Source organism: Tyto alba, unplaced genomic scaffold (assembly GCF_018691265.1).
Source record: "Tyto alba isolate M040663 unplaced genomic scaffold, T.alba_DEE_v4.0 Super-Scaffold_1000006, whole genome shotgun sequence".
In the NCBI taxonomy this organism is placed as follows: domain Eukaryota; kingdom Metazoa; phylum Chordata; class Aves; order Strigiformes; family Tytonidae; genus Tyto; species Tyto alba.
Window position 1 is genome coordinate 7,579,800 of NW_024881272.1, and position 27,299 is coordinate 7,607,098.

Sequence of the window (27,299 nt, forward strand, 5' to 3'; positions counted from 1 at the left end):
AGTGTTGTTGATATGAGCAGCCCATGGAATATGGCCTTTCCGCATTTGGGGGAAGGTTAGTGGAAAAACTTTTATAAATAACATTACTAATGTTGTTTGGCAAAATGAAATAGATTTAGATGGGTCATTTGTGCTCCTCTGTAAGAGAATTAGGGGTCTTGTCCTGAGCCTGTCTTATTTCTTCCCTTTGTGAAAATGTGTAGGCTTTTTCTTTGGAGGAACTTCTGAATTTTTTGACAATTCACCACTATCAGTTTTACTTTTTTCTGTCTCTTTAATTAGTACAGTTATTGTGTAATCATTGACATCTTCGTCCATTATTTGATTTCCTGGATTCTCCCGATGTTTTATATGAACTAATTATATTGCTATTAATGTAAATTAATCAACCATTTATCCTGTATAATACTGACTATGTAACAGATCAAACTGCAGAATATTTCTCAGTACTATACTGGCAAAGTAAAGCAGATTTAAGTTACTCTTTTGAAACCATGATTAAGTTTTAAGTGGTGAGGAATCATCACTCTTCACACAACCTGGGGATTCTTCTATTTTTGCCTTTTTTTCTTTTTTTTTTCACATCATAAATACTGCTAGTGTGCTAGAGAGCTCCTAAGTGAAAACACTTCCCCTACCTGGAAATCCCATTGGAACATATTATGTTTATAGTTTGCTTGTTTGACATATGTTCTTGTCTTTGTAAGCTATAGTCCTGCATTATAATGAGACATCACTGAAGGGAGCCCCTGTCTGGTTCGCTTCTCAGCGTTTCACTATGGTTTCTGCCCTTTCTGAAATTTGAAAGGGTGTTCGTGCCTCTTCTGTGGGACTCTTCCCATTAATAATTTGTCTAATTACTTTTTCAGTTTATTTGTTTTATGAGCATCAGTCAGAGAGGGTGGTATGATAAAGGAAAGGCAGCATACAGAGACATGAACCTTCTTATTTTCTTTTCTTACAGTAAAGTTGTCTACTGTGCCAAAGATCAGATCCCTAACTGTCTTGTTATTATAATCTAAGGTGTTGGTGTGGCCATTGATAACATATTTCACTGTCCCGTGACATCAGTTTTTGAGACCTGGGTTTTAGCAAGTCAACTTCAAACTAATATCTATTACCTTTACACATTAAACAAATGTTTTGGTAGATATACCTGTCCAGATCTCTGATACTGAAAATGAACTGTGTTGGAGAGCAAAGACAGTATAGTTTATGTTGTGCAGTAAGACATGAGTAAGTTTATAATTTTTTAGGGCAAAAATTATTTGGCACTGAAAATACTTTGCTCTTGAAAATATTTAATGGTATTCTAACAGATGAGTGCATTCTAAGACTGAAGATTTATTGATGTTCTAGAAGACCTGGCTGCTTGCATCTTATTTGCATTTGATCCATTCGGTACTGGCTAGGCAACAGTGGACAGGCTTTGCTGCCTGTCTCCAAACTGTCATGTCACAGCAGCATTGCTGCTGAGCTAGTATAGCTGTTGTCAGCAGAGTACTTTTTGCTGAAAATAATCTGAGAATAAAGATGTAAAGGTAGCTTGATTCTTAATGTGGGATGCATGTGTTTTAAAGGAGCATATTTCATTCCCAACTTTATTCTTGCACAGTGTGTTGCGTTCTTTTTTCCTGCACCTTGTTAATGTGAAGTGGTCTTGCAGTTGTGCCTGCAGGTGCTCACAGGCCTACACCCCCCACTGCAGAAGACAGCCCTTTTTCTCCCTTGCTGGTGTCTTTGTGCACAAATTCTCAGGCACATCCTCTGTCATAGATGGATTTCTTTACAGCTGCTTCAAGTCTGATGTGGTGTTTTTTTTTTTTTTGTTTGCTCCCAACTCTCACTAAATGTATCTGTACACACTGACCAAAAGGTTTGGAAAAGCAACTATCTCAAACCTGTCCTTTAAAGAATGTTAAGGGTGCCATCAGGACGTTGAGGGGCATCATTCTTTTGATCAGAAGGAAACTTTGTCACTTGACTGTGTTCAGTCCTATTATATTTCTTGCTGCTGAAGCTTTTTATTCTTCTTTCTTCTTTAAGAAACATTTTATTTAGGTAGATGTTTTAGTGAAAAAATTAGGGCGTGGGGCTGTTCCTAACACACTGTTTTGTTTTGTTTCTGGCTTCACAAACAAACGCTGTGTAGAAAGCTTTCCATATCAAGGGGAGGGATAGAAGACTTGCATCCTGTCTTGTGGATGTTGAAGTAGGGATTTATGCAGAAGCAGTTGTACACTATTTAATATGATTCCCTTGCTGCTAGAACTATAGCGTGGTACTATGTTGCTTTTCCTAAAAAAGTGCAAGATAAGTCTCAGATTTGACATACACTTCCGTGTGTGTTTAAGGAACTATCTTTTTCTAGAAGTGGAGTTTAGGTATTTATTTATAACATCTGATTTGGGCTGTGCAGAGAAAGTGCACAGATGCCATTGCCCTGTGGCTGAAGCTGAAATTTCATTTTTTTTTTTCAATGATAATTCCCTGCCCTTGTGAGGACAGATTTATTAATTGAAGTTGATGTTTCTTTCAGAGAGGTAAAATACACATTCAGCAGTTAATATGGGAGGGAGGAGTTTTCTCCTGAATTCTCCCCATGAAAATAAAAAGGGGTTCATTATTTGTCATTTTTTCCTCTCGAAACTGTACATCTGAAGCAGAAGTCTTATGTCCTTCTGCTGCACACTGTTTAAGCTGATTATGTGATCAACACAGCTTGCCCTCTCACCAAGCAGGAACCTCTCTCTGCTGATGCTTGTTTGAACAGATGCTGGGCTTTTCAACAGTGGTTTAGTTTATTGGAGAAGGATATCAGATGCCATCTAGTTTGGACAGGTTAAGAGAAAGTTCTGAAGCAAAATTGTTGCCGTACATTTCTTTCTAATTTTGCTGTTGAAGGAAGGTCAATGTTGTATAACTAGGAGTTGCATCAATGTAATGTTCTTTATCTCTGAATGTGCTTAGTCTGAATCAGAAAATCAATAAGTCTTTTCAGCCTTTGACTCCCTGAAGAAGGATTTTACTGCCTCATGTGGTGCTGTAGAGGACCCTAGTTTGTTTTGTGTGATCAGTTTGTCCTGAATAGCAATTTCTTTTAGCTTCCTGATGGAAAAATTATTTATTTATTTTTAATAAGACATGACATGCTTGAAACTCGAAATATGAAACTGTCATCTCAATAGGTGTTTTCTACATGCTGGGCTACTGTCATTTCAGTGCATACAGAGAAATGAAAATGTTTCTATTAAAATTTTTTGCTCTTCCCCATGAGAAAATATCAGTAGATGGCACTACACTGAGGTACAGGTTTCTTTCCATTGGTAGGTATTGAAATTGTGATAGACCTTCTGAAAGCCTTTATCTTCTTTCTAAGCTAGTTCTTGTATCCTGTTGCTGCCATAACTGTTGTAAAACATCGGAGCAGATATAAATCAGTATGCATGATGCTTTTACATTATCTTTGTTTTAGAGATGACTTGAATTCTTAATTAATTGTACTTTTCATAGAATCATATAATGGTTTGTCTTGGAAGGGACCTCGAAGATCATAGAGTTCTAACCCCTCTGCCATGGGCAGGGCCCCCTTCCCCCAGCCCAGGGTGCTCCCAGCCCCGTCCAACCTGGCCTGGAACCCTGCCAGGGAGGGGGCAGCCACAGCTGCTCTGGGCACCCTGGGCCAGCGACTCACCACCCGTGGGCAGAGGCACTTTTCACTAGACCAGGCTGCACCACCATTTTTGCCTGCAGATCTGTGTTTCAGTATAGAAGTGAATGAGCTAGCTTGTGTTTGAACAGCCTCTCCTTTTATGGTGTGCTGGAGTTAAGGTGTGTGACCACTCTGCAAACTAAAGACACAGTGTTAACTACGCACTAACAGGTACTGAGAAAGTGAGAGTTATGTTATCTAGAAATTAACATTGTTTCATTCAAAATGCTGGGGACTTCTAAAGTGGTGCGGGGCACAGATGACAGTCCTGTTCCTCAGAGCTTTAGAGCTGCTTGCTTATGTGATATCTTTATATGTCTAGACGTTATGTTGGGAAGGAAATCTTCAGAGCTTGTGTCATGGGCAGAGTTGCCATATTTCTCTTCTGCAGGCTGCCAAAGCTTTGTTACCCTGTTGGTGCTTGTGGAAGGAGGTTTGCTGTTGCCTTCCTGAGTCTGTCTTGACCTGAGACTCCTCAGACCTAACATACTCTGATTTGCACAGATAATATCCCAATGTTTCAAATATTTGTGTGTTTTATTTTTCATAGATGTACCTCTAGGCTTGTTGTAAACCTTATAGGTTTCTGTGCTGCCTTAAAGGAACTGCTAAAATCAGGCATCCGTTAAGTAGCACAAGGTCACTATGACAATATGCAATGATGATAGGTAAGATGTGGTTTCTCAAGTGGCTTGTGCAGACCCATCTAAGCAGTTCTGTCTAAAGGGCTGACACGGATGTATCTTTCTTCCTTTGACCCTCCTGTCCTTTTCCCTGCCCCTGCCAGACACACTACCTTACCCTTTGTACTGGCACTAGCACATGTGATGACAAGGTCATGCAGATGAGCTCTGCCATTTGGCTGAAAATTCATGCCCTAATCATGTGCTGCATTGCTTTTCACCTGAACTGGAGAGATGAGTTAGCAAGGCTGCCAAGGCAGGCAAGATTCAGCATCCCTGCTAAGGCAGGAAAATGGAAGGGATTTTGATGAGCTTAAGCTGATTGTGAAACTGTTTACCTCTGAATTTTATTCCTTTGAAGATGCTTATTTGAAGGGAGCACTCTTCAGTGCCCCTCACTAAACCTCATCTCAAGGTTTGTAAGAGTTTAATAGGTATGGCAATTGGGGAAGACTCTGGAAGAAAGTGGGTTTCTGATCATTGATTTTGCAACTAACTGTTGGTTCAAAGTTTTTCTAGGATTTCAGTTGCATAGGGATCCTCCCTGTCTTTGGAGGCATGGAAAGGATCATGGAGATGCTGTGTTTGCTTCATCACTTGCTGTCTGGTCCAAGGACACTCTCCTGCTGTCCCAGAGTACTTCTAGGGAGTACTTCTAGGGTTCAGCTTTTGCTCAGAAATTTCTGGGCAGGTGTGTTGCTGGAAAGTTTATTTGGGGATTTGAACTGGCAGAAGTTAAGTGTGTGGAAGAGTAGGTGTGGAGTGCTGTCAATTTGGTTTGCCCAGAGCTTTGATGTGGTGTGTGAGAGTGCATGTATTCATATGCCCATATCTTCTTCAGAGCAAGTATATGTTGAGGACTCATTTATTTAGACAGCTCAATAAATGTGGGCATGGCTTCAAGTACTCTTACTGTGCAAGGTGAGTTTTGAGATGTTATATATGATGGTCATGAAGAAAGAGAATTTCTAATGCCTTGAGACAGTTAATTTTAATACATATTTTGTTTAACAACCTACTGCTCTCTTGAACCAAAATTAACACCCCTATTTTATCCTAGTGTTTGATATAAATCTGTCCCCACCAACTTTCCATTTTCATTGCAGTTGAAGCTATAGGGGAGGTTCCAAATTAGTCCAATATGTTATGTAACTGGACAGTGCTTTCTGAGTAGTAACTATTTTATTAATGTTTCTAGGGATTTTCTTCCACGAGGTTCTGGAATTGTAACAAGACGACCATTGGTCCTGCAACTCATCACTGCCAAAACAGGTAACCTCTCTTTCTTTTTGGTTCAATGCCTGGACAAAGTGCTGATGTACCTCAGCAGGAAGAAAACAAATTCTAGGAAAACTTAAGCAGTGTGAAGAAAGGTGCAACTAGACTGTCTGCAGCAAAGGCCTGCTGCTTCAAAACTGCATGCTCAGGACTAGCTAATCTTATTGTCCTATCTGGGAAAACGGTAAAATCTAAATCCTAGATCACATAGTAAATTTAATCCAAGATCAAACTTGAAGCAGTGGAGAAACATTATTACGTACAAAGTGTTTTAGAAATTACCATTGATTTATTAATTTCTTGATGAGCTTTACATCTGTATTAGTTAACACACCAAAATTGCTGTACTTCTACCTTCAACTCTTGATCCAGTGCGCACAGATTTGATTCCACACAGCTTGTTTTCGTGACTTGTCTTTTTTGGTTGGGCTCACTGCACTAAGTAGAGCAGAAGGCAGACTTGGGGAGAACAAGGCTTCTGTGTATTTGTCTGGTCAAAAATAAAAATAGAGTATGTGTATACCACTGTGCCATGTGACGTATTGAGATCTTTGGTCAGAATTCACCACTTTGTACTCTTCCAAGGGGTACTTTATCACTTCACTGAGCTGTTGTGTAGCTCAGTTCCCTAGCATATATAAAAGTAGCTACAGTTTTACATTGTTAATTTTTTTTGTTGTTGTTATTGCTGCTTCTAAACCAATGTAACCAACAAAATCACTGGTTTACTGTTGACCTCCTCTTAAAATAGTAAAAAGAAATGAAATAACATCAAAAACAGCATTTAAAAATAAAAAGTGCTCTTTAAATTATGGAACTTGATGAAGCTGGAAAAGAAACAAAATTGAAGCTGCCAATAGAACTTTAGCCTGTTCTTATGTGTGAGGTGGAATTAAGTTTTTTTGGTTATTTTTTTCCTAAAAGGTCTTTTCATTGTTCATCGGGAAGGTAGACTTCAGTCTGCCTAGGCTCCAGGTTTTTTTCTGAATTACTGCTTTAAAGCACAGTCATACTTCCAATACCTCTGTGAAATTTTCCATAGTGTTTATTCTGTCAAAGAGAAAGGAAAAACTGTGGAATCCAATATTTTTGTATGCTTACCTTAGAAACTTCAGGATTTTCAAGTGTGTAATATTCTTATAGTGCTCTATATATATATAAAGATGAAGTTCGTTTCAGCTGAAGGTATGAACACTTGCCATTTCTGCGTATCTGGCTTTTGCTCTCTGACAGAGCATGCAGAAATGCATGAATAAGGCCTAGCTATGCAGACTCTTCATCTCATTTTCACAGCACCGTGCAAGAGCAGAAGAAATAAAAGAATTTAGCTCTGTGCTGGCATTCCTAAACAAAATTACTAAACTGCAGGGACATATGAATTAGTAAGTAAACTCTTACACTCTAACCTCAAGTGGTTAAATACTTACTCATAGACATCTATCATAAATTTACCCCAACTGGTCTGTATTGCCCTATTTTTAAAAGCATCATCGTCCCTTGGTTAGAGGAGCAATGAAAGGGCTTCTTTCTTTCTGGTATTTTTCCCATGAATATGTTTACGTGTCATTACTAGCTTTAGGTAGGCCTATAGGTTTCATATAGGTACCTTCTCTGCTGAAAAATAGTTCTTCATTCTGGCTTAAGTAACACAACAGAAACATTAAAAATTCTGGAGAACCAAGCTTCAGCTTGATTTCATGTTTCCTGGATGTCAAGACATATTTCTCCCTTTGGGAAATGCTGTGTATTTCTTGGTTGGGATTAGATGCCAAGGTTTTTAAAATGCAAGCTTTAATTATTTTGTTACTTTCTTTAACCTTTGTTCCGCTGTTGTTGTTTGTGGTGGTGAAATTCCAAATAACTTTATCTTTCAAGCCACCTTTATCTTTCTGAACTATTTTTAAAAAAAGAAAATAAAATTGCTTAGAGAAGCACAGTGTTCTTTTACAGGAAGCAGATGCTAGACTGATTTTTATCAAGTCCATAATTATATAAAAAGTTATAGAAAGTAATTAGAGGACTGTATCAGGTTCTTGCTGCTGTAGCAAGTTTAACTGATCTTTAATCCAAGGATCTTTCTTGACTCTTAAAAGAGTAACTATTCTTAATCTTAAAGTATGCCTTGGGATGGAGGGGGGCACTTTCAAGTTACGCATTCAGAGGTGACTGCAAGATATTTTAGCAACATTTTAGAACTGGCTGAGAATCTTTTTGGAATGTGAATTTGATTGATGGGGAAGTTAAAACTTCATTTAACTTCCAGTCATTGCACTGAGGGATAGACTGGCACCTGAGATATTTGTGCATACCCAAGTAAGAGGAAATTTTGACTACTCATAAATATGGTTAGACATATCATGGAAGGGTGCAGCAGGATTTGGTTGTGAGGAGTTATCGGGGCCCTCCAACATCTTTCAGATCTGACACATCTGGGTAAAGAGCTGTTTCCCCTGTGAATATACAAGGTGTAACATGAACCAATTCAATACTAAGAAATTTATCTCATGAGATGTAGAGTGGTTTTTGTTTGTTTTGGGTTTGGTTTTTTTTTTATATATAATTTTGTTCGCTTCCTCTTTTTAAAAAAATTCTCTGTGATTAGTACAAAGCTCTTTTGTAGTGACCTGTTGACCTCCTTTAATCACTAGCATATTTTGATGGGAACAGTACAATTCCTAAATGGCTTTACGCCATTTGCACTTCCACATCCATGCAAATACTGTACTCTGCTGAAATCTTGAAGTCAAAGACAATATTTAATTAAAATTAAATATTGCAACTGACAAGTCAGACTTCAGTAGTTGTGACTATTTTCCTCTGAATTTGATAATGGGAGCAATACCTAGTAGTGTACAATAAGTCAAAATATAGATGTTAAAAATAAATTACAGTCCTCTAAAAGACTCTGACTTGTTCTTGACTATCCTACTTTGGGCAGTCCCAAAAGAGACTCAACTGCATTTCAGATGAAATTTTAAATGTGGCCTGTATCCAAAGAATTACTCTACTGGCTAAAGGAAAAAAAAAAAAAAATCTCCATTTTGTAAATATTTTGAGGCTCCAAGGTGGCTTGCTTCTTGCATCAAGAGGCTGATACTCATTACTTATCCCAAAGTAGTTCATTGGCAGTCCTGTGGGTAGGGTCACAATTTTTCATTCTTAATCTCATGTTTTCTGTTCACTTGTTCCTCTTCTACTGAAGAAAAATGGCATATATGATGTCTTGCTGGAAGAGAATTGAAACAAACAAGCATGCAGCCTTTGTTCTGTAATAAACAGACCTAAATTCTGGTAAAGCAGCTTTGTTTCCCGCCCAGAAGTCACAACACAAAAAAGTTCCCATCTGACATCAAGCATGCTAAGCAATCCAGGTGCAGCTTGATTTTCTCTAGTCACTGCATTGGGCCCTGGGCAGTTCCACAGCACTGGGAATGCCTAGTGTTAGGCCTAACAGCACTCTTGGGCCCTTGTTGTTGCTAGTTTCTGAAGGAGCTCAGAGTACGGAATGGTTGTAGAGAAAATAGTCCCATCTGGAAAGATACACTTTGAGTTTTTAGAAGACACAGGTGTGGGCAGGGTGCTGTTAGCTGAGAGGCTGACTGATTGGGAACTTTTACAAGGCAGGCAAAACAGCTGTGATCAATTAGTTTAGCCATTCAGAAGATGCACATGGGAGGAATTCCACCTGCTCTTTTCCTGGGTGAGAAATTGGATGTGAGGACAGTTTGTTTTGTGAGTCTGATGTCTAAATTCAGACAAAAGACATGCTACTTTTTTGAGTACTTTGCTGCTGCATAAGATACAGGGAGCTCATTCTTTCTCACGAAGCAGTATTTGTTTTAAATGCTAAACTGTTGTGATGTTTCAGCAATTATCAATGAGTGTAGAGTGCTGGTCTCCCACTTTTCTGCTCATGATTCCTTTACAGGAGGAGGAATGCATTACATAGTCCTATAGGGCTTTTAGAAGGATTTTTCCCTATGTGTCTTTAAGATACAAGTGTTGGCACAAAGCTAGCTGGGACAAGAGTTTCAAGGCTGTGTTAGTGTTTAATAGTCTTGGAGCAACATAACTGAATTCTGTGTACATTAATTCCATTTCAGCTCTGCAAGTTTTGCCACTAAGCATGCTAATCTGTAACGATTTGTCATGTGTTACCATAATTTCTTAAAGGAGGGCCAATGAGCTGGTGGGTTTTTCTTCCTTTGAGTTATCTGAGTTGGTATACCTTAATTTATATGTTAAAACCTCTTCCTTAAACATTCTAAGTTTTTGTTTCACAGCTTTCAGTATGCTGCCTAGCTTGGTGATTCTTTGATCTAATATATCAGTAAGATTAAATACTATTTATAGAAGTTGATAGAGACTTTTAAATGATGCTGCTGAGTAAGTTTTGGGAAGGCAATGACTTTAAAAGCCTGAGAAGGTCTTGAGAGGTAGGTGTTTGGGTTTGTTTGTTTGTTTTTTTTTTTCCTGTTGACACACATTCTGTGTAACCTTAAGCAGTCTGTTGTTTTTCTTGCTGTGCTTTCCCCTGACTGTGGAAGTGAAATAATTATCTAGATTTCTTGAGATTGTGTAGTATAGTTTTTGAACAACCATGATGACAAAAAAAATACTTAGGTTTTGGGAGAAGCCTTTGTTGTAGGTTTTCTGTTTGTTAAAAATATGTTGCTTGCTGTATAAATCCTGTTATTTGTTGCTTACATGTTAAGATATCTTGGCTCCTGAAGGGTTATTTTCCTCATTTTGATAACTGTTTTTGGAGGAATTTCATATTTACTTCATGGTCTTGCTTCAGCCTCTTTGCTAGAGAAGTGACAGATTAACAGTTTATTGAGGTGGACATTTTTAGATGAATGAGTCATATGTACAATAGCTACATGTGTTCCAGTTCTGTTAATTAGAACACTAAGTGGAAAGTGAATCACCGTAAGGTTCAGAAGACATTCTGACTTTTTTCTGAAGTCTTACAGATGCTCTTTTCTGTTGAAGTTGCTGAGCTTTAATGCAAGTATCTTTTGTTGTGAGACTTCTCCTCAAAGATACTCATCTTTTATTGCCATCTGGTGGCAAAACCAGTCCTCTAAGAGAAAATGACAAATTTATAAAAGTAATTTAGATTACTTATCTTGGCTAACACCTGATGTTAGTGACTTAATCAGCAGGAAAGGGTTTGGAGGTCTTCAAGGGCAAAAACTGGAAAGATGCCACAGTGCTAATAGTAGGGGAGAGACTGGGCATGTTGCAGGGAGGAAAGGAAGACAGTGGCTCCTGTTTTCTGGATCCCACTCTCTGGCAGCTACTCATTCAGATGACAAACAGGGATGCTGTAGAGACTGGTAGAGATGTGTACCCCAAAAGCTAACAAGTAGCGTCACCACAGGGGAAAACTGGTAGTGACTGGTGACTCCTTCCTGAGACAGTAAAGACTCATCACCCAGATAGGACTGATATGCTGGAAGAGGGATAATGCTGCCTCTCTGAAACCAGAATTTAAAATGTTAGTGTAAGGTTGCAGACTGCAAATCTTCCTTGCTGCTGTCTGTGTGTGTGTACAAGTAACAGTGCCTGGAGTAACCTGAGCTGATCAGCAGCGACTGCTGGGGTCTGGCACCATGTGTTTGAGGGCTCAGCCGGTTCTCTCATCAGCGCCCTCAAATGGGGTATGGGTTTCAGCTCACGCTGGGACTAACTAATTGTACGCATGAACACTTGATTTTACAAAGGGTTTTGCCTGGAAGGTTTTGTTTCCTTGATGCCAGGTTGATGCTCAGTGACAGGAAAGATAGAATCCCTTCACTGAAAGACTGGGAAAAGGCTCTATCTTCACTCATCTTCAAAAAAAAAAAAAAAAAAAAAGAAAAGTGATAGAAAAATCAATCAAAGGTCATTTTTAGGAAAAATAAATCTGTAATTAGTTATTAACTAACAAACTGAAAGGTGCTTGAGATGAATAGCAGCCAACACAAATTCATCAAGGGGAAAAAATCCCTGTCATATCAGTCTAATTTATCTTTTTATTACAGGGTATCAGGCTTGTAAATAAAGGTGTGGTGGATGTCTTATTTTGGGTACAGTAAGGATTTTTTAATTATAAACAACCCCCAGAAACACGGTCTAGAAAAGACCCCTATAAGATGGATGTGTAGTTGTTTACAGAGTGGAAGGGACATCCCTCCAGGTTATGTTCAGTATTTTGTATTACTGATAGGATGACAGAACAGAGTGTGTTTATTAGGTTTGTATTTGGCAAGTACAAATGAGACTATGAAATATACTGGAAGACAAAATTGGAGTCCAGATTGCTTGCAAAAGAAGAGAAATGCCCCCAAAGTAGGAAGAAGTTCAGCTGGGATAAAGGCTGTTTCTGTACTGAAAGGCTAGTATTTGATAAGATAGCTGGTTTTCAGAAATGGACCTATTACTCACAGTGGATCTCTAACAGAGCACAACTCACCAATGTTATGCTTTTGTAAAATACATAAGTAAATATTGTATAAGACAAATCAAAATAAATGCAGTATTAAAAGTAGTTCTTTCACTTTTTTTCAGTCCTGGAAAGATTTTGGCGAGATCTCTGCCTCTGTAGCTTTAAGAAAAATGCCTGGAGGATAGCTTTGTGAGTGGTGGAAAGTTTAGAAAGCATGATCTGTAGAAGAAGGCTGAAAGAACAGAGATATATTTCTTCTACAAACAAAAATTTTCAAGGATGTGAAAGACTGTTGCATCAAAGAATGCTTTTACTCCTCTGGTGTGTCTACTCTTACAATTAACCATTTCACTGATTCCTAAGAACACGACCTGATATTTTATGCTAGTTACTTTCATCAGATCTACACTATTTAAAATGTTTTTAGTCTCTTCTGCTATGATATTCTTGTCATCCTCTGCATTGACAGGATTTTCTGTATTTTCTTCAGAAAATGCCAGCAAATTTATAGTTCTTGTAGCCTTGCTGCTTGAAGGTTAGCAGTAGAATGTCTGAGTTCTGAATATTTTATCTTCATCATGTTAGCAAAGCTAGAGAAATGGAGTAGTAGAAGAGGGATTGTACACTGGATAAGACAACAAGCGCTTTTGATACTGCCTCTCTTGTCAATGAAAAACTATTGAATGACTTGCAAAAGTCTAAATAGATTAATTTAACTGCATTTACTTCGTTCAGAAAAAGCTAATTCATCATCAAAGAAAAGGTAATGTACTTTAGCTCATTATGTTTATTTGCATGTTTTTAAATGACTCATCTGAAATTACTCTTTTGAAAAATATTCTGAGGCTTTGTGGAATGCTTTGTTGAAGATAACAAGACTGTTGTTGCTTTGGTGACATCTCCCTGGGGGACTAGAAGATGGGAGATGCAGTAATAGAAGGTATTCCCCCTTTATTCTATGTTTAAAATGTTTCCTATAGGCCTGTAATTTAATGAGCCACTTCTTTGGAAAACTCCAAGTTGGAGACTTAACTTTTGAGTATGCTAGGCTGGATACCACCACAGACTTTGAACAATTCTGCTTGAAATCTGTTGGAGAAGAGTTCTGAATCCAGGTGTCTTATTGCAAATGCCTGACCTCTAGTAAAAGGTTATTCTGTATAGGGTAAAGTCTTTAGGCTTTGTCAGACTTCAAAAGGTCTTGGGTTCAGCCTGATGTGGATCAAGGATGTTTTCCAAAAAATCTCTCATATAAGGACTATTCCGTGTCTCATCACATGGTGTGCCAAACTCAGCTCTCTTCAGTTTAGAGATAATTATATGAAAGATCTCAAGTGTGTATGTAATTTAAATGGTTTGAAACCAACAGTGGCTATTTATTGTTAATAACAATATAACACCGTGCTAGATTAAATCATAAAAGCATAGAGAGAAATAACTCACAGGAACAATTAGGAGCATTTTCAAAAATGTTATCCCATAGCTTTTGTTTGTATGATTTGTCTAATTTAATCAAAATTTAAGAGATAAATAATCGCTTATCATGCTTGTGGTTGAATGCACTGAAGAGAACTACGCTATGGTAGTTTTTTCTTTCTATGTTATCAAGGTGTTTTGAATGAGTTTGTAGAATACTTTTTCCCCCCCATCAAAGACAGTCTTTTAATCTTTTATCTAATTGTTCTTTCTCTTAACATAACTTCAGCTTTATACAGAAAATACTTGCCTGAAAACTGGAAATTAGGCAGGATTGCTTTTTCTTCCTTGGCTTCATGTCCATTCCTAGAAAAATGTAAATAAAATGTTTTCCTAGTACTCTTCTCTGTATGAAAGCTGAAAACTGAAGATTCCATTAAAGCATGTGCTTATCAAGTCTGGCTAAAAGTGTCATTCCATAAATATATATGACATTATAGATAAGTGTAAATAGATACAGATGGAAATATGTATATGTCTAAATAGATATTATATGAGTTGAAATAGATAATATATAAAACATCTATATACCCTAAATCTATATATTTGCAAATGGATACATAAGTGTAAATGTCTATATAAGGTTTTTAAAATGCAAAGAAACCCTATTTATAGAAAGGCTTTAAAAACTTGACACCCCCCCCTAACTATCTCTCAACAGAAATTATAAAAGCATTTTAAGAAGCTGCCCCTTCCCCCTTCTCCTTTCCCCCCTTTTTCCATCGCAATTTGGGGCCGGTTCCCCCCAAACGGGGACTTTCCCCTGAGGCGCTGCTTATCCAGAGCAGGAGCCACCACCATGGCACAGAGATACTCCAAACCCCCTGTTTTCCACCGTAGAAGGTTTTTTTCCAGATGCCAGAAAAAGGACTTCCAACACATATTTATGTTAAAGTCAGTATGCCTCAAATCAATTCAGCAAATAGACAGTTGATCCACCTGATCCTTCTTAATCCTGCCTGCTTTATGTAGCTAATTAGATCAACTTCCTGTTGCTGCATCTACTGTTCAGTTTAGGGGCTATATCTTTAAGTCTTTGAAATAATTAATTTTATTTGAAAGGTGAACTGTGACTCTGAGGCTCAAAACTCAGGGATAGTTAATATCTTCCAAGAATAGATTTACAAAAGTTATCTTCATGACTCACATACCCTAAATGTAGATTAAGTATAATGAGAGCTGAATGAAGAAAACAGAAGTAAAACAAGCTTAGCTTTAAAACAGAATATACTAATTTGGTAATAGTAAATGTCATTCCTGAAGATGTACCCGCAGCAGCCTATGGAGCACCCATTTTGAAGTGAACGGGCTTCTTGTGTAGGAGGGTATTGCAGAACCCCAGTGAAAAGTGCTGAACTTCCCAAAGCTTCTAGCTATTTGGCATTGCTGCTTTCATTTAGATAATTTATTTTAGAGTGCATTGGAAAATCTCATTGATTCCTTGTAATTTTTCCACAGATGCTATAGATACAAAGTTAATACACCCCATTGAATGCACATTCCAATTTACCCTGTTATAAGCAGGTGAAATAGGAATTTAAACTACAGATCCCACACTTCATACAGCATGAAAAGATTGTTGTTACTGATGTATTGACCACTACAGTTAGTTAAAATACTTTCACTGATTTTTTATCTAACTGAAAGTTTGTTTGTATACCTTTCTTTTCTGTCTATGTTCCTGATAATACAGTTCAGTTTAAGTTGCTAGATGGGACTTTTTCTTCTCCCTTTTTTTCTAACTCCCTTCCTAATTTTTTTGTTGCATGAGCTTTGTCCTTTTTACTTCAATTAGTATAACAAGCATGATGGTTTTGCACTCATGCAGCATGCAACCAGTTTGAAAATTCTCAAGTATATTGTTCTGAAGTATCAAGTTATATACTTTCTTCAGACTGTTAATTTTCATTTTTAATCATGAGAAGTTAAATTCCAAACAGTGTAACTTCTAATGTGGAGAAAAGTTAATAGCTAGCAAAATGCCATGCAAATTCAACTTTTATTTTGCTTGAGAAAAGGGTCTCTTTTCTGTGCATTTGCTCTTATTTAATACAGCATGGTTTTCAGCTGAAAGCTGCCCTACTTTTGGATTTTGTTAAAAATTTGTCTTAATTTTTACTTTCAAAGTGGTTTTGGTACAGATTTTTTTTAAAGAAACTGAGATGATCTTACATGTTTAAAATGTTAAGTCAGTCATATAAGAGCTCATTACATGTTTTTAAGCTAATTTGGGTGGCTGAATGAGTAAAGAAATCTAGCTTATGTAATGAAAAGTTCAAGTCTTTAGAAAGATTTCTTGCTAGAGGGAGATTCAGGGCTGTACTATCAAGTGAAAGAATAAGCAGAAAGAAACAATTCTTCAGTCAGGGTCATTGCTGAGTTTCCAAAGATACAGTGAGTAAAGGAATGTAGATTCAAAGCAAGTGTTCCTAGATGGAAAACATTTTTCATATACTTCAGTTAAAATCCTCTGGCCTCTTGCAGAGGAATTAATAGTTCAAAATAAAGTGGTAATCAAAAACCCCTGTGCATGAGAAGGCTGGAAGCAGAGTCTGTGAAAGGTTTTGCGCGATGTGGTACATAAAAACCTGAGGAAATATGCATTAGAATAGTGTAAATATTGTAATGGGGTAAGATGACAAGATTAGGCCCAGGAGGAGTGCAGAGCACTGGACAAAATCTGGTGCAATAGGGTCTGTTTTACCTAGCAAAGGCTGGTTAGCAGTTCTGCTATGGCTACTTCATTGTGGAGTTCTAGTTTAATTCTGCAGGTATCATGGGTATCAATCCTGTTTGCTTCAGATTCATTCAATGAATCAGAGATTGTATTCCCTACTGCTTGTTTGCTGTTAGGTATGGGGAATGGAACCTCATTCTAGAATTTTACTCCAAAGTTAGATGGTAAAATTGCTGGATATTGAAAGAAAGAAGCAGATTTGAATTACAGCTTCATTTTTGTTTATTCAGCTGTGCTTTCTGAATATTGTTATTTATTAATTAATCTGCAATCAAAATCAATAGCCACGCCCTTCAAAGCTTGGTTTACTGGGAAAATAAAAAAGGTAAAAAGTTATTTGGTCAGGTTACTTATTTAGTCAGTTTCTCTTAGTTTTATTGCCTCTGTACAGAACAGGATGGAAACACGTGGGTAGAGAAAAGAGGAATAGTTTATCCTAGTTTTTGCGGTAGTGTTTCCCTTTGTAGTGAAGGCTGAGTCCTAGTGGCTTAACTCTCTAGGTTGAATTGGTGTATAGCTGATTTCCCTAAAGCAATCTCAAAATACACTACATTTGATCAAGTGGTATTTAAGAGGTTACCATAGTAGATGCCTTCTAGTGCAGGAGTGAGATAACTCTACCAACTGCTTAGATGTGAATGTATGTCTTAGCAAATGTCTAAACAGCAGTTGCTGGATGATTGAGCATTTTGTTTTTGCTTGTTATCCCTGTCCAGGGTTGCTAGCCAGGAACTAAAGGATTACAAGGACTACAGTAATGGTGGATTGTCACGAAAAAAGCTGGTATTATCTTTATTAAGCTCCTTATAAAAAGGGAGAAGATTTCCACCTTTTCTCCCTGGGCCTTCAGAGAGATATATGAACCACCTAAAGGAAAAAAAAAAGTGTGTAATTCCAGTAAACAGTGGCATATCTTTCTATCCTCTCAGCACCTGAAAAGCTTTGTTTCCAGATCTAACAAAGGCTATACAGTGGGATTTATTTTTTTTTTTTACAAGCATATTTCATACAATCAACGTTTTCTCATAGGTAAATTATAAAATTTGTGAACTGAAAGAGCCAAGCAGTTAGTTGAGTATTTGTGTTCTCATACAGTATAGAAATGTGGTTTTCTGTTCCTTCCTCTTTGTTGTGTTGCTCTTCTTTTTTCCTTGGTTCAATTTTGTCAATGTAAGTTACAAGAAAAATGCACCAATGATCCTAATCTTCAAAACCTGGCAGTTGAACAAAATAATAATACATGGAGGTTCTTTTAATTTCCCTTCTGATTTCTGGGACTTACCATTTGTACTTTCTATTGGTCTCTCCAGGACCACTAAAAACGTAAAATCACTTGTAAGTTGATGACTTACTTGGGAGTGGTATTAATTCTAACTGAAAGCGACAGAGTAATGACAACTGGGAGTGTGCTAGAAGAGTAGCAAGGGTAAATTAGGTAAATAAAGTAGATCTTAAGACATCGCTAACAACTAATTAAGAACTTAAGCACAGCAAAACTAGAGGCAATTTTTACCAAAGAACAGCCAACAATTTTTAGTAATAGGATTTTAAAAAATTATACCTTTCAAACAACACTTTAAAAACCTGTATTAAAGATTTAAAGATCTCATTTCTTTCTGATTTGCTATCTGCAAATTTAGGTTTAATTATACGTGCCATATATATCATACTTCTGTTTAGCGTTTCTTGCTGTTCAGCACACTGGAGTCTTGGTTGATAGCTTGTGGTTTTTGAATGGTTTAATACTAGGGAAAAAACCCCAATATTTACGATAGCATAAATAATATGAAGGATAACTTTTTTGAAATTAACACACGTATGTTTGCCTATTGATGAAAAGTTTGGTTTTACTTTTTTTCTCCCAAATTCACTACTATTTATTGCAGTGTTAACCAAAACCCATGTAAACTGAGATGTGTCAAATTGCCTTCTCATGTTATATTTCCCATGTGGCAAAATCCTCAAAGATCCTAAATATCTGCCTGCAGTCCTTTAAACACTACATGAAAGGCAACACCGGGAAATGAATAGTTTTAAAGTTTGCCGATTCTTGTGGGATTCATATGGGTTTAATAGACACATAATGCCATACTTTCAAGTATGTGTAGCTCTCTTGTTTTAGAATATAAATAAAATCTAAAAGCAGGATGTTGAATAACTTTTCACTCCCAAACTCCTGTAATCACATGGCTACTGCTGTTTGGATTTAAAAAAAAAAAAAAAAAGGGTGGGGGGAGGGCCAGGGGGGCGGGCGGGGTGAGGAAAGACTCAGTATCTTTGTGAAACAGCAGCAGCCCTGAAATGCCAAACTAGATCACTGCTAAATCACAGACAGTTTTAAAGCCATTGTGAAAGTGACTGATATTAGAACTCAGCTGTTCTTAATTGCTGGATTGCACAATTAGACGTAAATCCATGATTGGTCTATTGTGGGTATCAGCTATCCAATTCCCTCCAGCCAAAATAACCTTTTCTTCTCTTCTTTTTTTCCCTTCATCTAGCCATGGCTCATGGCTAGGTATACAGAAATGAGGAAACTTCTGTTCTGTGGAGATTTTATCACTTACCTAGGAAAAAAATCTATCTGTACTATTTCAAATTACCTTCTTTGGCTAGAAAAATATTTCAGAAGAGCAAGGAAGCAGAGACTTTCTCTACAAAGAATTTTCCTGTAATTGTTTTCACTTTGGGCCAATGTTCTTAAGCGACAGAGGGATTTAATTTTGCTGATAAAATCATGGAGAAGAACATCTATAGTTAATTCTGTCTGATACCATTAACTAATAAAAAAGCCCATAGTCTATTGAAGATATCTAATTATCAAATAACCCGTAGTATGGCTTGCATTGTTAGTTTTGAGATTATAGGTGACATCCAAGGAGAAAATATTAAATTGTTTCATTAGTTTTATATGTCTGTTTCCAGATTTAACTGAGTCAGAATCTGATGATTGCCAATGACAGGCTAAGGGCTGAAAGAAGTAAGACAAAGTGCTGCTTGTTCATTTGGATTTTTATTCCGTAGACTGTGCGTGGCACCACAGGTTATAAAGTATTGTAAAGTCTATCCCTTCGGTACCAGTGGGACCACAGATGTCACTGGGAGGAATGAGCTATTGATAAATATTAACACGGCTCTAAAGAAGCAAACATTTTAATTTGAATTACCTTGAAGCCATTTCACATAGGGACTCTTTCTGTTACTAAGTGTTAAGTGGAACAAAGAGAAAAGCTTCTTTGACTATCAGCTGAGTGAGTCAACTGATTACAGCTACACACCAAGTATTAATTACTGAATTTTAAGATATTTTTTTGAGAAAATCTAATGAACCACTGAAAAAATAAAAAGTAAGAAAGAAGAATACATTTTATTTTATGCCAGGAGCAGTGCATGAAGAACTGGGACAAAATAAGAACCACTTGTCAGCTCTTTTTTTGACTAGGTAGATATTTTCCAACTTTGAGATGGCAAATTTTACAAATGTGAATTCTCAAATGTGCTAAAGCACAGTATTATCTTTCACTTTGAAATATTTGAATATTCCTTGTTTGTTTGGGTTTTTTTAATAAACAGTTGACAATGAAACATGCAAAACCCCCACTCATTGTCATTTTGCCTCTAGAGCTAAAAAGGAATACAAGATATTCTGGAATTATGAAGTTGTCAAAAGTGAGATTGAAGGTTTTTGTTAGGTGATCTTGTCTTCTTAAAATAAGAGATGTATTATTTTTATCTTAATGAGGGTGAGTTTCCTTCACCCCCTTGCACTTTGCACCTGGAGGGATAATGGTATTTTAGCACAGAAGGGTTGGTATTTGTTTTTTTCCCACCCCTCTCTCTCCTTCTTGGGCTCTCAGTTTGCCTTAACTATTGTTATGGTTTCATGTGTGGTTTTGACTTTTTTTGTTAACAGCTCTGTCAAGAATAGTAATAAAATGACTTTTAGGAAATGGTCTTCAGTACTGGTACATAAAGCCCTTTATTAATCTGTATTCTTGGATCAGGTCTCCTGAATGGCTGTTCTTTCTTTGAGTGCCAAGCAAACTCTTTGCCCTGGTGTTTGAGGGCTTTTTACCAAGAAATGTTTTCTGGGGAAGAGACATCTAAATGGAACTTTGAGATTATTGAGGTTAGGCCTTGACTGCTGAATAAAAGGAATTGAAAATACACAACTTTGTTCAGCCTTTCTCCAGTCTTACTGCTTAGACCCTGTGCAGGCAGGATGTGAGTTTATATCTGTGATTACAGTTTATGTCACTATTTCTGATTATAGCCTTGCTACGCGAGACAAAATTTTGTGTTCTGCTTTGAAGGAAAAACATACAGTTTTAAAATCCTGATATATGTTTTTCGTTATGCACCTCTAGGGCAGGAAATCCAGAAGGTTACAATAATTAGTATCATTATTTGGATTCAAGACTAGAAACAGGGACCTAGTGTCAAGTTAGAGTCTAACAAATTAGACTGTATCTATCCCTCATTCCTGGTTGATGCCCTTCTAAGGTAAGAGGTCAAATTGTATGATATTGAAGACTTAGGAATTAGTTGTGTTCTCCCACTTTATCAAAATCCCAGCTATATCTATAAAAGCTTTTGTAAACTTCAGCATGCTTTGGATTTATACTACAAGAAGTTTTTAGGAAATGAGTTGTGTTAAAAACATTACAGCGTTTTTATGTGATCTTATTTTCATTACGAACTTGTAAAAATGTACAGAACTCCTTTGTTAAAATCATGCATCAGTGGACTGTTAGTTTTTGAAAAGAAGTGCTAATAATATTTCATGTTATAGAACTTGAATTACTTTTCCTCAATTTAGTGATGTATCACTGGAAAATGTAATCAGATGAAAACTCAGAATCTGATTCACAATCTGTTCCTTATTCTATTAATGTAAATGGTATCTATATGAATCTTTCAGGTTGTTCCAGATGATGACATGTTAAAGATAAAAGCAGTAAATCATGCCCAGTCAACTTGACTTTTTAACTTACCCTTTCTTGTTGTAGGCTGGTTTTCATCTGTGCAATCATATCTATAGCATGTGCTCATATATAATGCTCTCCTGGTATCCATGATGACATGCTTTTGTGCATACTCATCTGAAGAATACTAGGGGCTTGAAAGTGGGTGTCCAAGTCCATAAGCCTGTGAAATACAGATTTGCTATTTATTGAAATACAGATTTGGTATTTTTCAGAGTATGCTGAATTTCTACACTGCAAAGGGAGGAAATTTACTGATTTTGATGAAGTTCGTCAGGAAATTGAAGTAGAAACAGATAGAATAACAGGAGTGAACAAAGGCATTTCTTCAATTCCTATTAATTTAAGAATATATTCTCCACATGGTAGGTGAAATCTTTCTACTTTATATTGCTGTCATGTTATGTATTTCTGTCATGTAATGTATTATATAGCTCTGTCTATCTAGCTATCTTCTTTTATATGCGTTCTCACTGGGATAAAAAAACCTTTTGAAACAGAGCTGAACCAAAAGTGGGTACGTATCTGGAAGAATCCTCAACTTTCCTGAGTTATGAAACCACTCTGTGGTAAAGAACTGTTGCCACGAGAGCTGGGCAATACGCAGATTGTCTGTCCCATTTAATATTCTCATGATTTAAAAATAGTCTCACTCTGCATTGGGATGAAACCAATCTCTCTCCCAGTACCTATACCATTAGATAGTAGCTCACTAGTAAAGACAAATAATAGGAGATGGGAGACTTAGTGGCAAAACTTCTTTTTGCCATCCTCCAGATGGATTCACTGATCAGTGAACTAGAAAGTCATTATGTCTCTGAGCCTTATTGGATGTTTATTGTTCTTTGTCACTAAAAATATATTTAGACAATAATGGTGTTTGAAGCGGCTTTCTGTTGTAGACCCCCACTATAGATCAAAGTTAGTTCCTCTGGTTACCATCTGCCCAATTTAATGAAGGAAATCTAGAGAAAATGTTTTGCATTGAATCCGTCTTGGGTACAGGAGAAGTTTGGTGTGTTTGGCTGAAGTGCTTTATTTTTCTAACCACCTCATCTGATGTCTTCATCGTGAATCAAAGGACAAAGATTAAAATAAGAGGAGAGGTAATTAAAGAGATGCTGATCCTTCCTTTGATATACCATGAGCAGTCTTGGCTCTAAACATACGCCCCTGAGCCCTTCTCTGCTCTACAGATGTGACATAGCCAACTGGAGAGGAGCTAAACTAAATGCCCTGCCTCAAAGCTTGTTTGTTGAACATGCTGACTGCAGGGAAAGTGAAAATTTCCTACCTAATACTCTTACTTTGTTTTGTTAGGATCAGTCTTTTAATTCAGCAACTGTTATCTGTATTAGCTAGACCCCAAATATACTTTAGGTGTTTCCTTTTTAGGAATTGCATTTTCCTGATTTGTTTAAAGGATACTTTGTTACCCCCAGTACTGGCTGAACAAGCTAGGATGCTTCTATTTGGCATGGTGGCCTTTACTGAGGAAATCATGCCGGGGCGAAACAGGTTTTCTTAACGGGTAAACTTTTTAATGTTTCTTACTTTGCTTAAGAAGTTACAGAGTAAAAATCCTCAGAAAAACCCTAAAACAACAACATACCGCAAAACCCCTTAAAAACAATTTTGCTATGTAAGTTAGGCTAGCTATTGACTTTTTTGGGAATTTCTTAATTGGAGACACTGTTGAAAGCATGGTCAGAGGAGGACTATATTAAAAAAAAAAAAAAAAAGCCTGTTTTGGGTTCATCTGAAAGATGCAGTGGGAATGATCTGTTGCCTGTGCTTCTGTTGGTAGAGAAAGTTCAGAAAGCCATGTTCATTTGTCTAAGAGCCTTCAGGGATATTCAGTGTGTCATTCTCCTATGCCAGTTGTAACATTTAGAAGATTAAACAGTACTAATAAATCCAGAGATGAAAGACTAGCAGGGAAACAAGTGTACTTTTCAGATTGTCAGGCATTTTGTTTGAACCACTGACAATATTTATATATCTATAAAGGTAATTAAGTGGAGTTTTATGTGACTAAAATTTGTCTGCAGCTGTAGATGTGTAGACCTCTTTAGACATGTCTGGTGTGCTGACCAGTTTTATGATCCTGTGTTTTCTTTATAGTATTAAGCCTGACTCTTATTGATTTGCCGGGAATCACTAAAGTGCCAGTAGGGGATCAGCCTCCAGATATTGAGCAACAAATCAGAGACATGATAATGCAGTTCATCTCTCGAGAAAACTGTCTGATACTGGCTGTGACTCCAGCTAACACTGATCTGGCCAACTCAGATGCACTGAAGTTAGCTAAGGAAGTGGACCCTCAAGGTAGGCATGGTTGAGCGTAACCACTTTTTGTTCTCCGGTGTAATAATGTAGTTGGAAGTAATAGACCAACTCTTTCGTGAAATATAATTTATAATTTAGATGTGTGTATATATATCTTCTTATACAGCTTTCAATGTTGCAATTACTGTTAGTTAGCTCAGGACTGCTCAGGTAATGATGATGTAAATAAACTTTTTATATTTTATCACTATCTCTTACAAGCAAGTGGGGCAATGTCTATCTAGAAATTTTTATAGTGCCTAGCAAAATGGACTGTGGTGCTGATGGGATTTCTGGACAATTGCATTATAAATTTTATACATTCAAATCACAGGAATGCTGAGCCTTGTTACAGAGATTGTTACAGGAACACATTTCAGCACTGGCAACGATGATCCCTTCTTTTCCAGACATATCATAACTTGCAGTTGTAGCTGGTATTGTGTGATAGAAGCTTTGAGAACAAATGACATATCTGTTTATAAATTCTAAGATATAATTGCTCTTCCTGAACATAAATGATTCTTCACTATCTTTTTCCTCCTTTTTCCTCTACCCTGGTCAGGCCTTAGGACCATTGGTGTGATCACAAAATTGGATCTGATGGATGAAGGAACAGATGCAAGAGAAATTCTAGAAAACAAACTACTCCCTCTTCGTAGAGGTGAGAATGTTCAGTTGCCTATATTCTTTGCAATCCAGAAGATGGTTTGGAACAAGGGTGGTGATCGGGAGTCCTGGAGGTGAATCAAAGGTTATGCTGGACTTCATGAATTCCTAGCTTTTACCATTATCTATTCAGCAAACGTAAAAGGTGGCTGTGCTAAAAATACCCTGCAAGTAAAATAATTGTTTTCTGAACCTGGAAAATACACTTCATATTCCAGAGGATGCTAGAAATATCAGCACAAGTTGTTAGCCAATTTTCTCTTCTGTGCCAGGTTGCTGTTGCTTGTAACAAAAGAATTTTTTCTTTGCATATGACAGAAGCAAGCACCAGAGCTTTGATAATCTCATTGTAAACCAAGTTCAGACCCTTTCCAGAAATTTTCCACGTGATTGTTCTGGCAGCTACTGTCACAGTTCCTCATACTGTTAACAATACCAAGAATTTTTATTCTGGTTGCAATTCATTGATGAGACCACCATCTCCTCCCCTGGAGCATGTTGGTCCAGCACATGAGAGTAAATTTTTCCCATATTTTGCTAATATCGTATCATTTATCTATGTAGACCTCTCTGTGTGTGTTGATTTTGGTTTGTGTTTTTTTGGTAGCTTTTGAAGTGGTGTCTTTGGGGTACACCACGTTTTCAGATATTTCTGTGTTTGAATCGGTGATTTAAAAGGAAGTATGTCTCTTATACGTAAGCAGGATGAATAATTTAAACACTGTTAAGGTCATTACAGTCCTTGTAAACAATATCTGAAATGTCTAAAATGGAAAGTTTTATTTGAACTGAGGCAGCCTAGTTCTATTTAATATGAATTCAGTAGTTCAGGCAATAACTGCGTTGACTTACCCCTTGTTTTTCTGATGTTTTAGGTTATATTGGTGTTGTAAACAGAAGCCAGAAAGACATTGATGGGAAGAAGGACATAAAGGCAGCTCTTCTAGCAGAAAGGAAGTTCTTCCTTTCCCACCCAGCATATAGGCACATGGCAGATCGGATGGGAACACCATATCTCCAAAAAGTTCTAAACCAGGTAAAACCTGAAGCCTTTGTTGTGAAAGGACCAATACAAAGTCTTTATTAAAATGAATGTTTTTCATTGAACCTCACTTATTCTTTCTTGCTTTTAACTTTTTTAATGTTCACAGTGTAATAAACAAGGCTGTACATTACATGTAGCATATGAAAACTTACTGTGAGATGCAGTTTCTGACTTGTACTGACAGCTCTGCACTCCCCTGTTCTCTTGAATACTGAATATGAACATGAAAAAAGATTTGTCTCCTTTCCTGGAAGCACACCATCCTATTCATTTACTATGACATTTCTTCTAGTTTAATGGAATTTTTAGAATTCAATTCTAGAAACTAGGGGAAAAGAAAAAAAAAAGTTTATGACATTTTTAGTATGTATCCTGAGGGGTTCACTCTATGACTGTGCTTTAACCTCAAAATCTACACTTTATTGTAGTTTTTAATAGAAACAGTGTACTGTATACTAATGATATAAATGACAAATACAAGAATTAGAACACTGCTCACATTACCTCTATTCTTGCACAGACTTTTGGTTTATTTCTATAAGTCTGTGCCAAACCCTGTCAGATCACAGCTTCCTTCAGCAGGAAATATAGGTCTATTTCCCAATTACTTGGAGGAGAAACCCATAGCTTACTGTCCTAATGAAGACACTGCCTTCAGCAGACTTGGAGGAGTATGTAATTCTCTTCACCTTTTTGTGCCTTTTGATACTACTTTTTGCATAGTACCATCCCTTAGATTGAATAGCATGTGACCCTAATGATGATGCATCTCAGCAAGTTTGAAGAGGACAAGATCAAGTCATGCCTGCCTTTCTAAAATTACTGGTGATGCTATGATTGTTTTTTATTTTATTTTTTTTAAAACTTAGTTTATCAGCTGACCAGTGTTCTTGGCATTCCTACAGGTCAAACTTGATAGTGTTTTTTCCAGTTCACTGTCAAATAGTCTGGAATAGACAAAGACCAGGTCAGCCTGGCTTTGTCCATTTTGGACAGCAGCTGGAAACAGCAGAAAAGTTATTGATTAAGGTAGGAAACTAAGTGGCTGGCCTGCTTAATTTCTTGCTACAGTGATTTTGCATCTGTAACTTGACATCCAGGTTATGGCATGCTCTGGACTCGCTAAAAAAGAATGCTAATGGCATTTACTTGTGCCTCAGAACCAAAGTCTTCAGGAGGATGCAAGAACTTGCTTGTATTCTGCACTTTTGTCTGTGTTTAGGATGTTTTGCCTCTTATTTCTTGAAAGTTTAATCCATATGTCTTAATTTTGAGACTGAAGCATGAGCTGCATATACCTTTGGACTGTCTTATCTGTCCTGACTTGCATTGCTTTAGGTACTATTAACTTTTTTTGTGAGCAGTTTCATAAATTTACCTATCGGAGTATGAACTGTTGGTCTTCTGTTGCTATTACTGTGTGTAGAGTATTATATATGGGAAGATCTATTTAAGTTTCATCCCTAAGATATTAGGGACCTATAAGTGTTTGTGATTTCAAGTAGTATTTCTATTTCTCTGCATCCACAAGGTGGTGCTCCAGGGAAACTCCAGCTTTTGATTTTATGCCTGTCTTTTATGATAAGTTTACATATTTTGTTATATGACATTCTTAATTTATAGCTTGTCTGATTGGGGTTGGGAAGAGGGTTTGCAGAATAGGGAAAGAAGTCTGCTTTGGTTTTAATCTAGGAATGGGCACAGGGTATGAGAAACTTACGGCACAGGTAAGATTTCAGTAGTGCTGTCCAAACACATTAAAACACATACATGCAAAAGTAAGTGAGGTAAACTAAACGCTGATCTGATAAGCCTTTTTCTACTCTCCTTCAATTTATTTTCCAGTACTTTTAGATATATTTTCAGAAATGAAAACTGATAGTCTTCAGTGATAGAACTTTTTTCAGCCAAAAATCAAGTGTTTAATAAAGGTTATGTTCTATAATCGTTAAT

The 27,299-nt window shown here is 37.0% G+C and overlaps 1 protein-coding gene across 9 annotated transcripts in view; it reads left to right on the forward strand.

The window, feature by feature from the left end:
- Positions 1-27,299, forward strand: part of DNM3 (dynamin 3) — a 186,643-nt gene that overhangs the window by 11,445 nt on the left and 147,899 nt on the right. For all 9 annotated transcript variants that reach the window (XM_042804531.1, XM_042804487.1, XM_042804492.1 and 6 more), the window contains exons 2-6: positions 5,594-5,667; positions 21,520-21,669; positions 23,429-23,632; positions 24,198-24,296; positions 25,177-25,337. In XM_042804531.1, the coding sequence (XP_042660465.1) occupies positions 5,594-5,667; positions 21,520-21,669; positions 23,429-23,632; positions 24,198-24,296; positions 25,177-25,337 (688 nt within the window). The remainder of the gene's footprint in view (positions 1-5,593; positions 5,668-21,519; positions 21,670-23,428; positions 23,633-24,197; positions 24,297-25,176; positions 25,338-27,299) is intronic.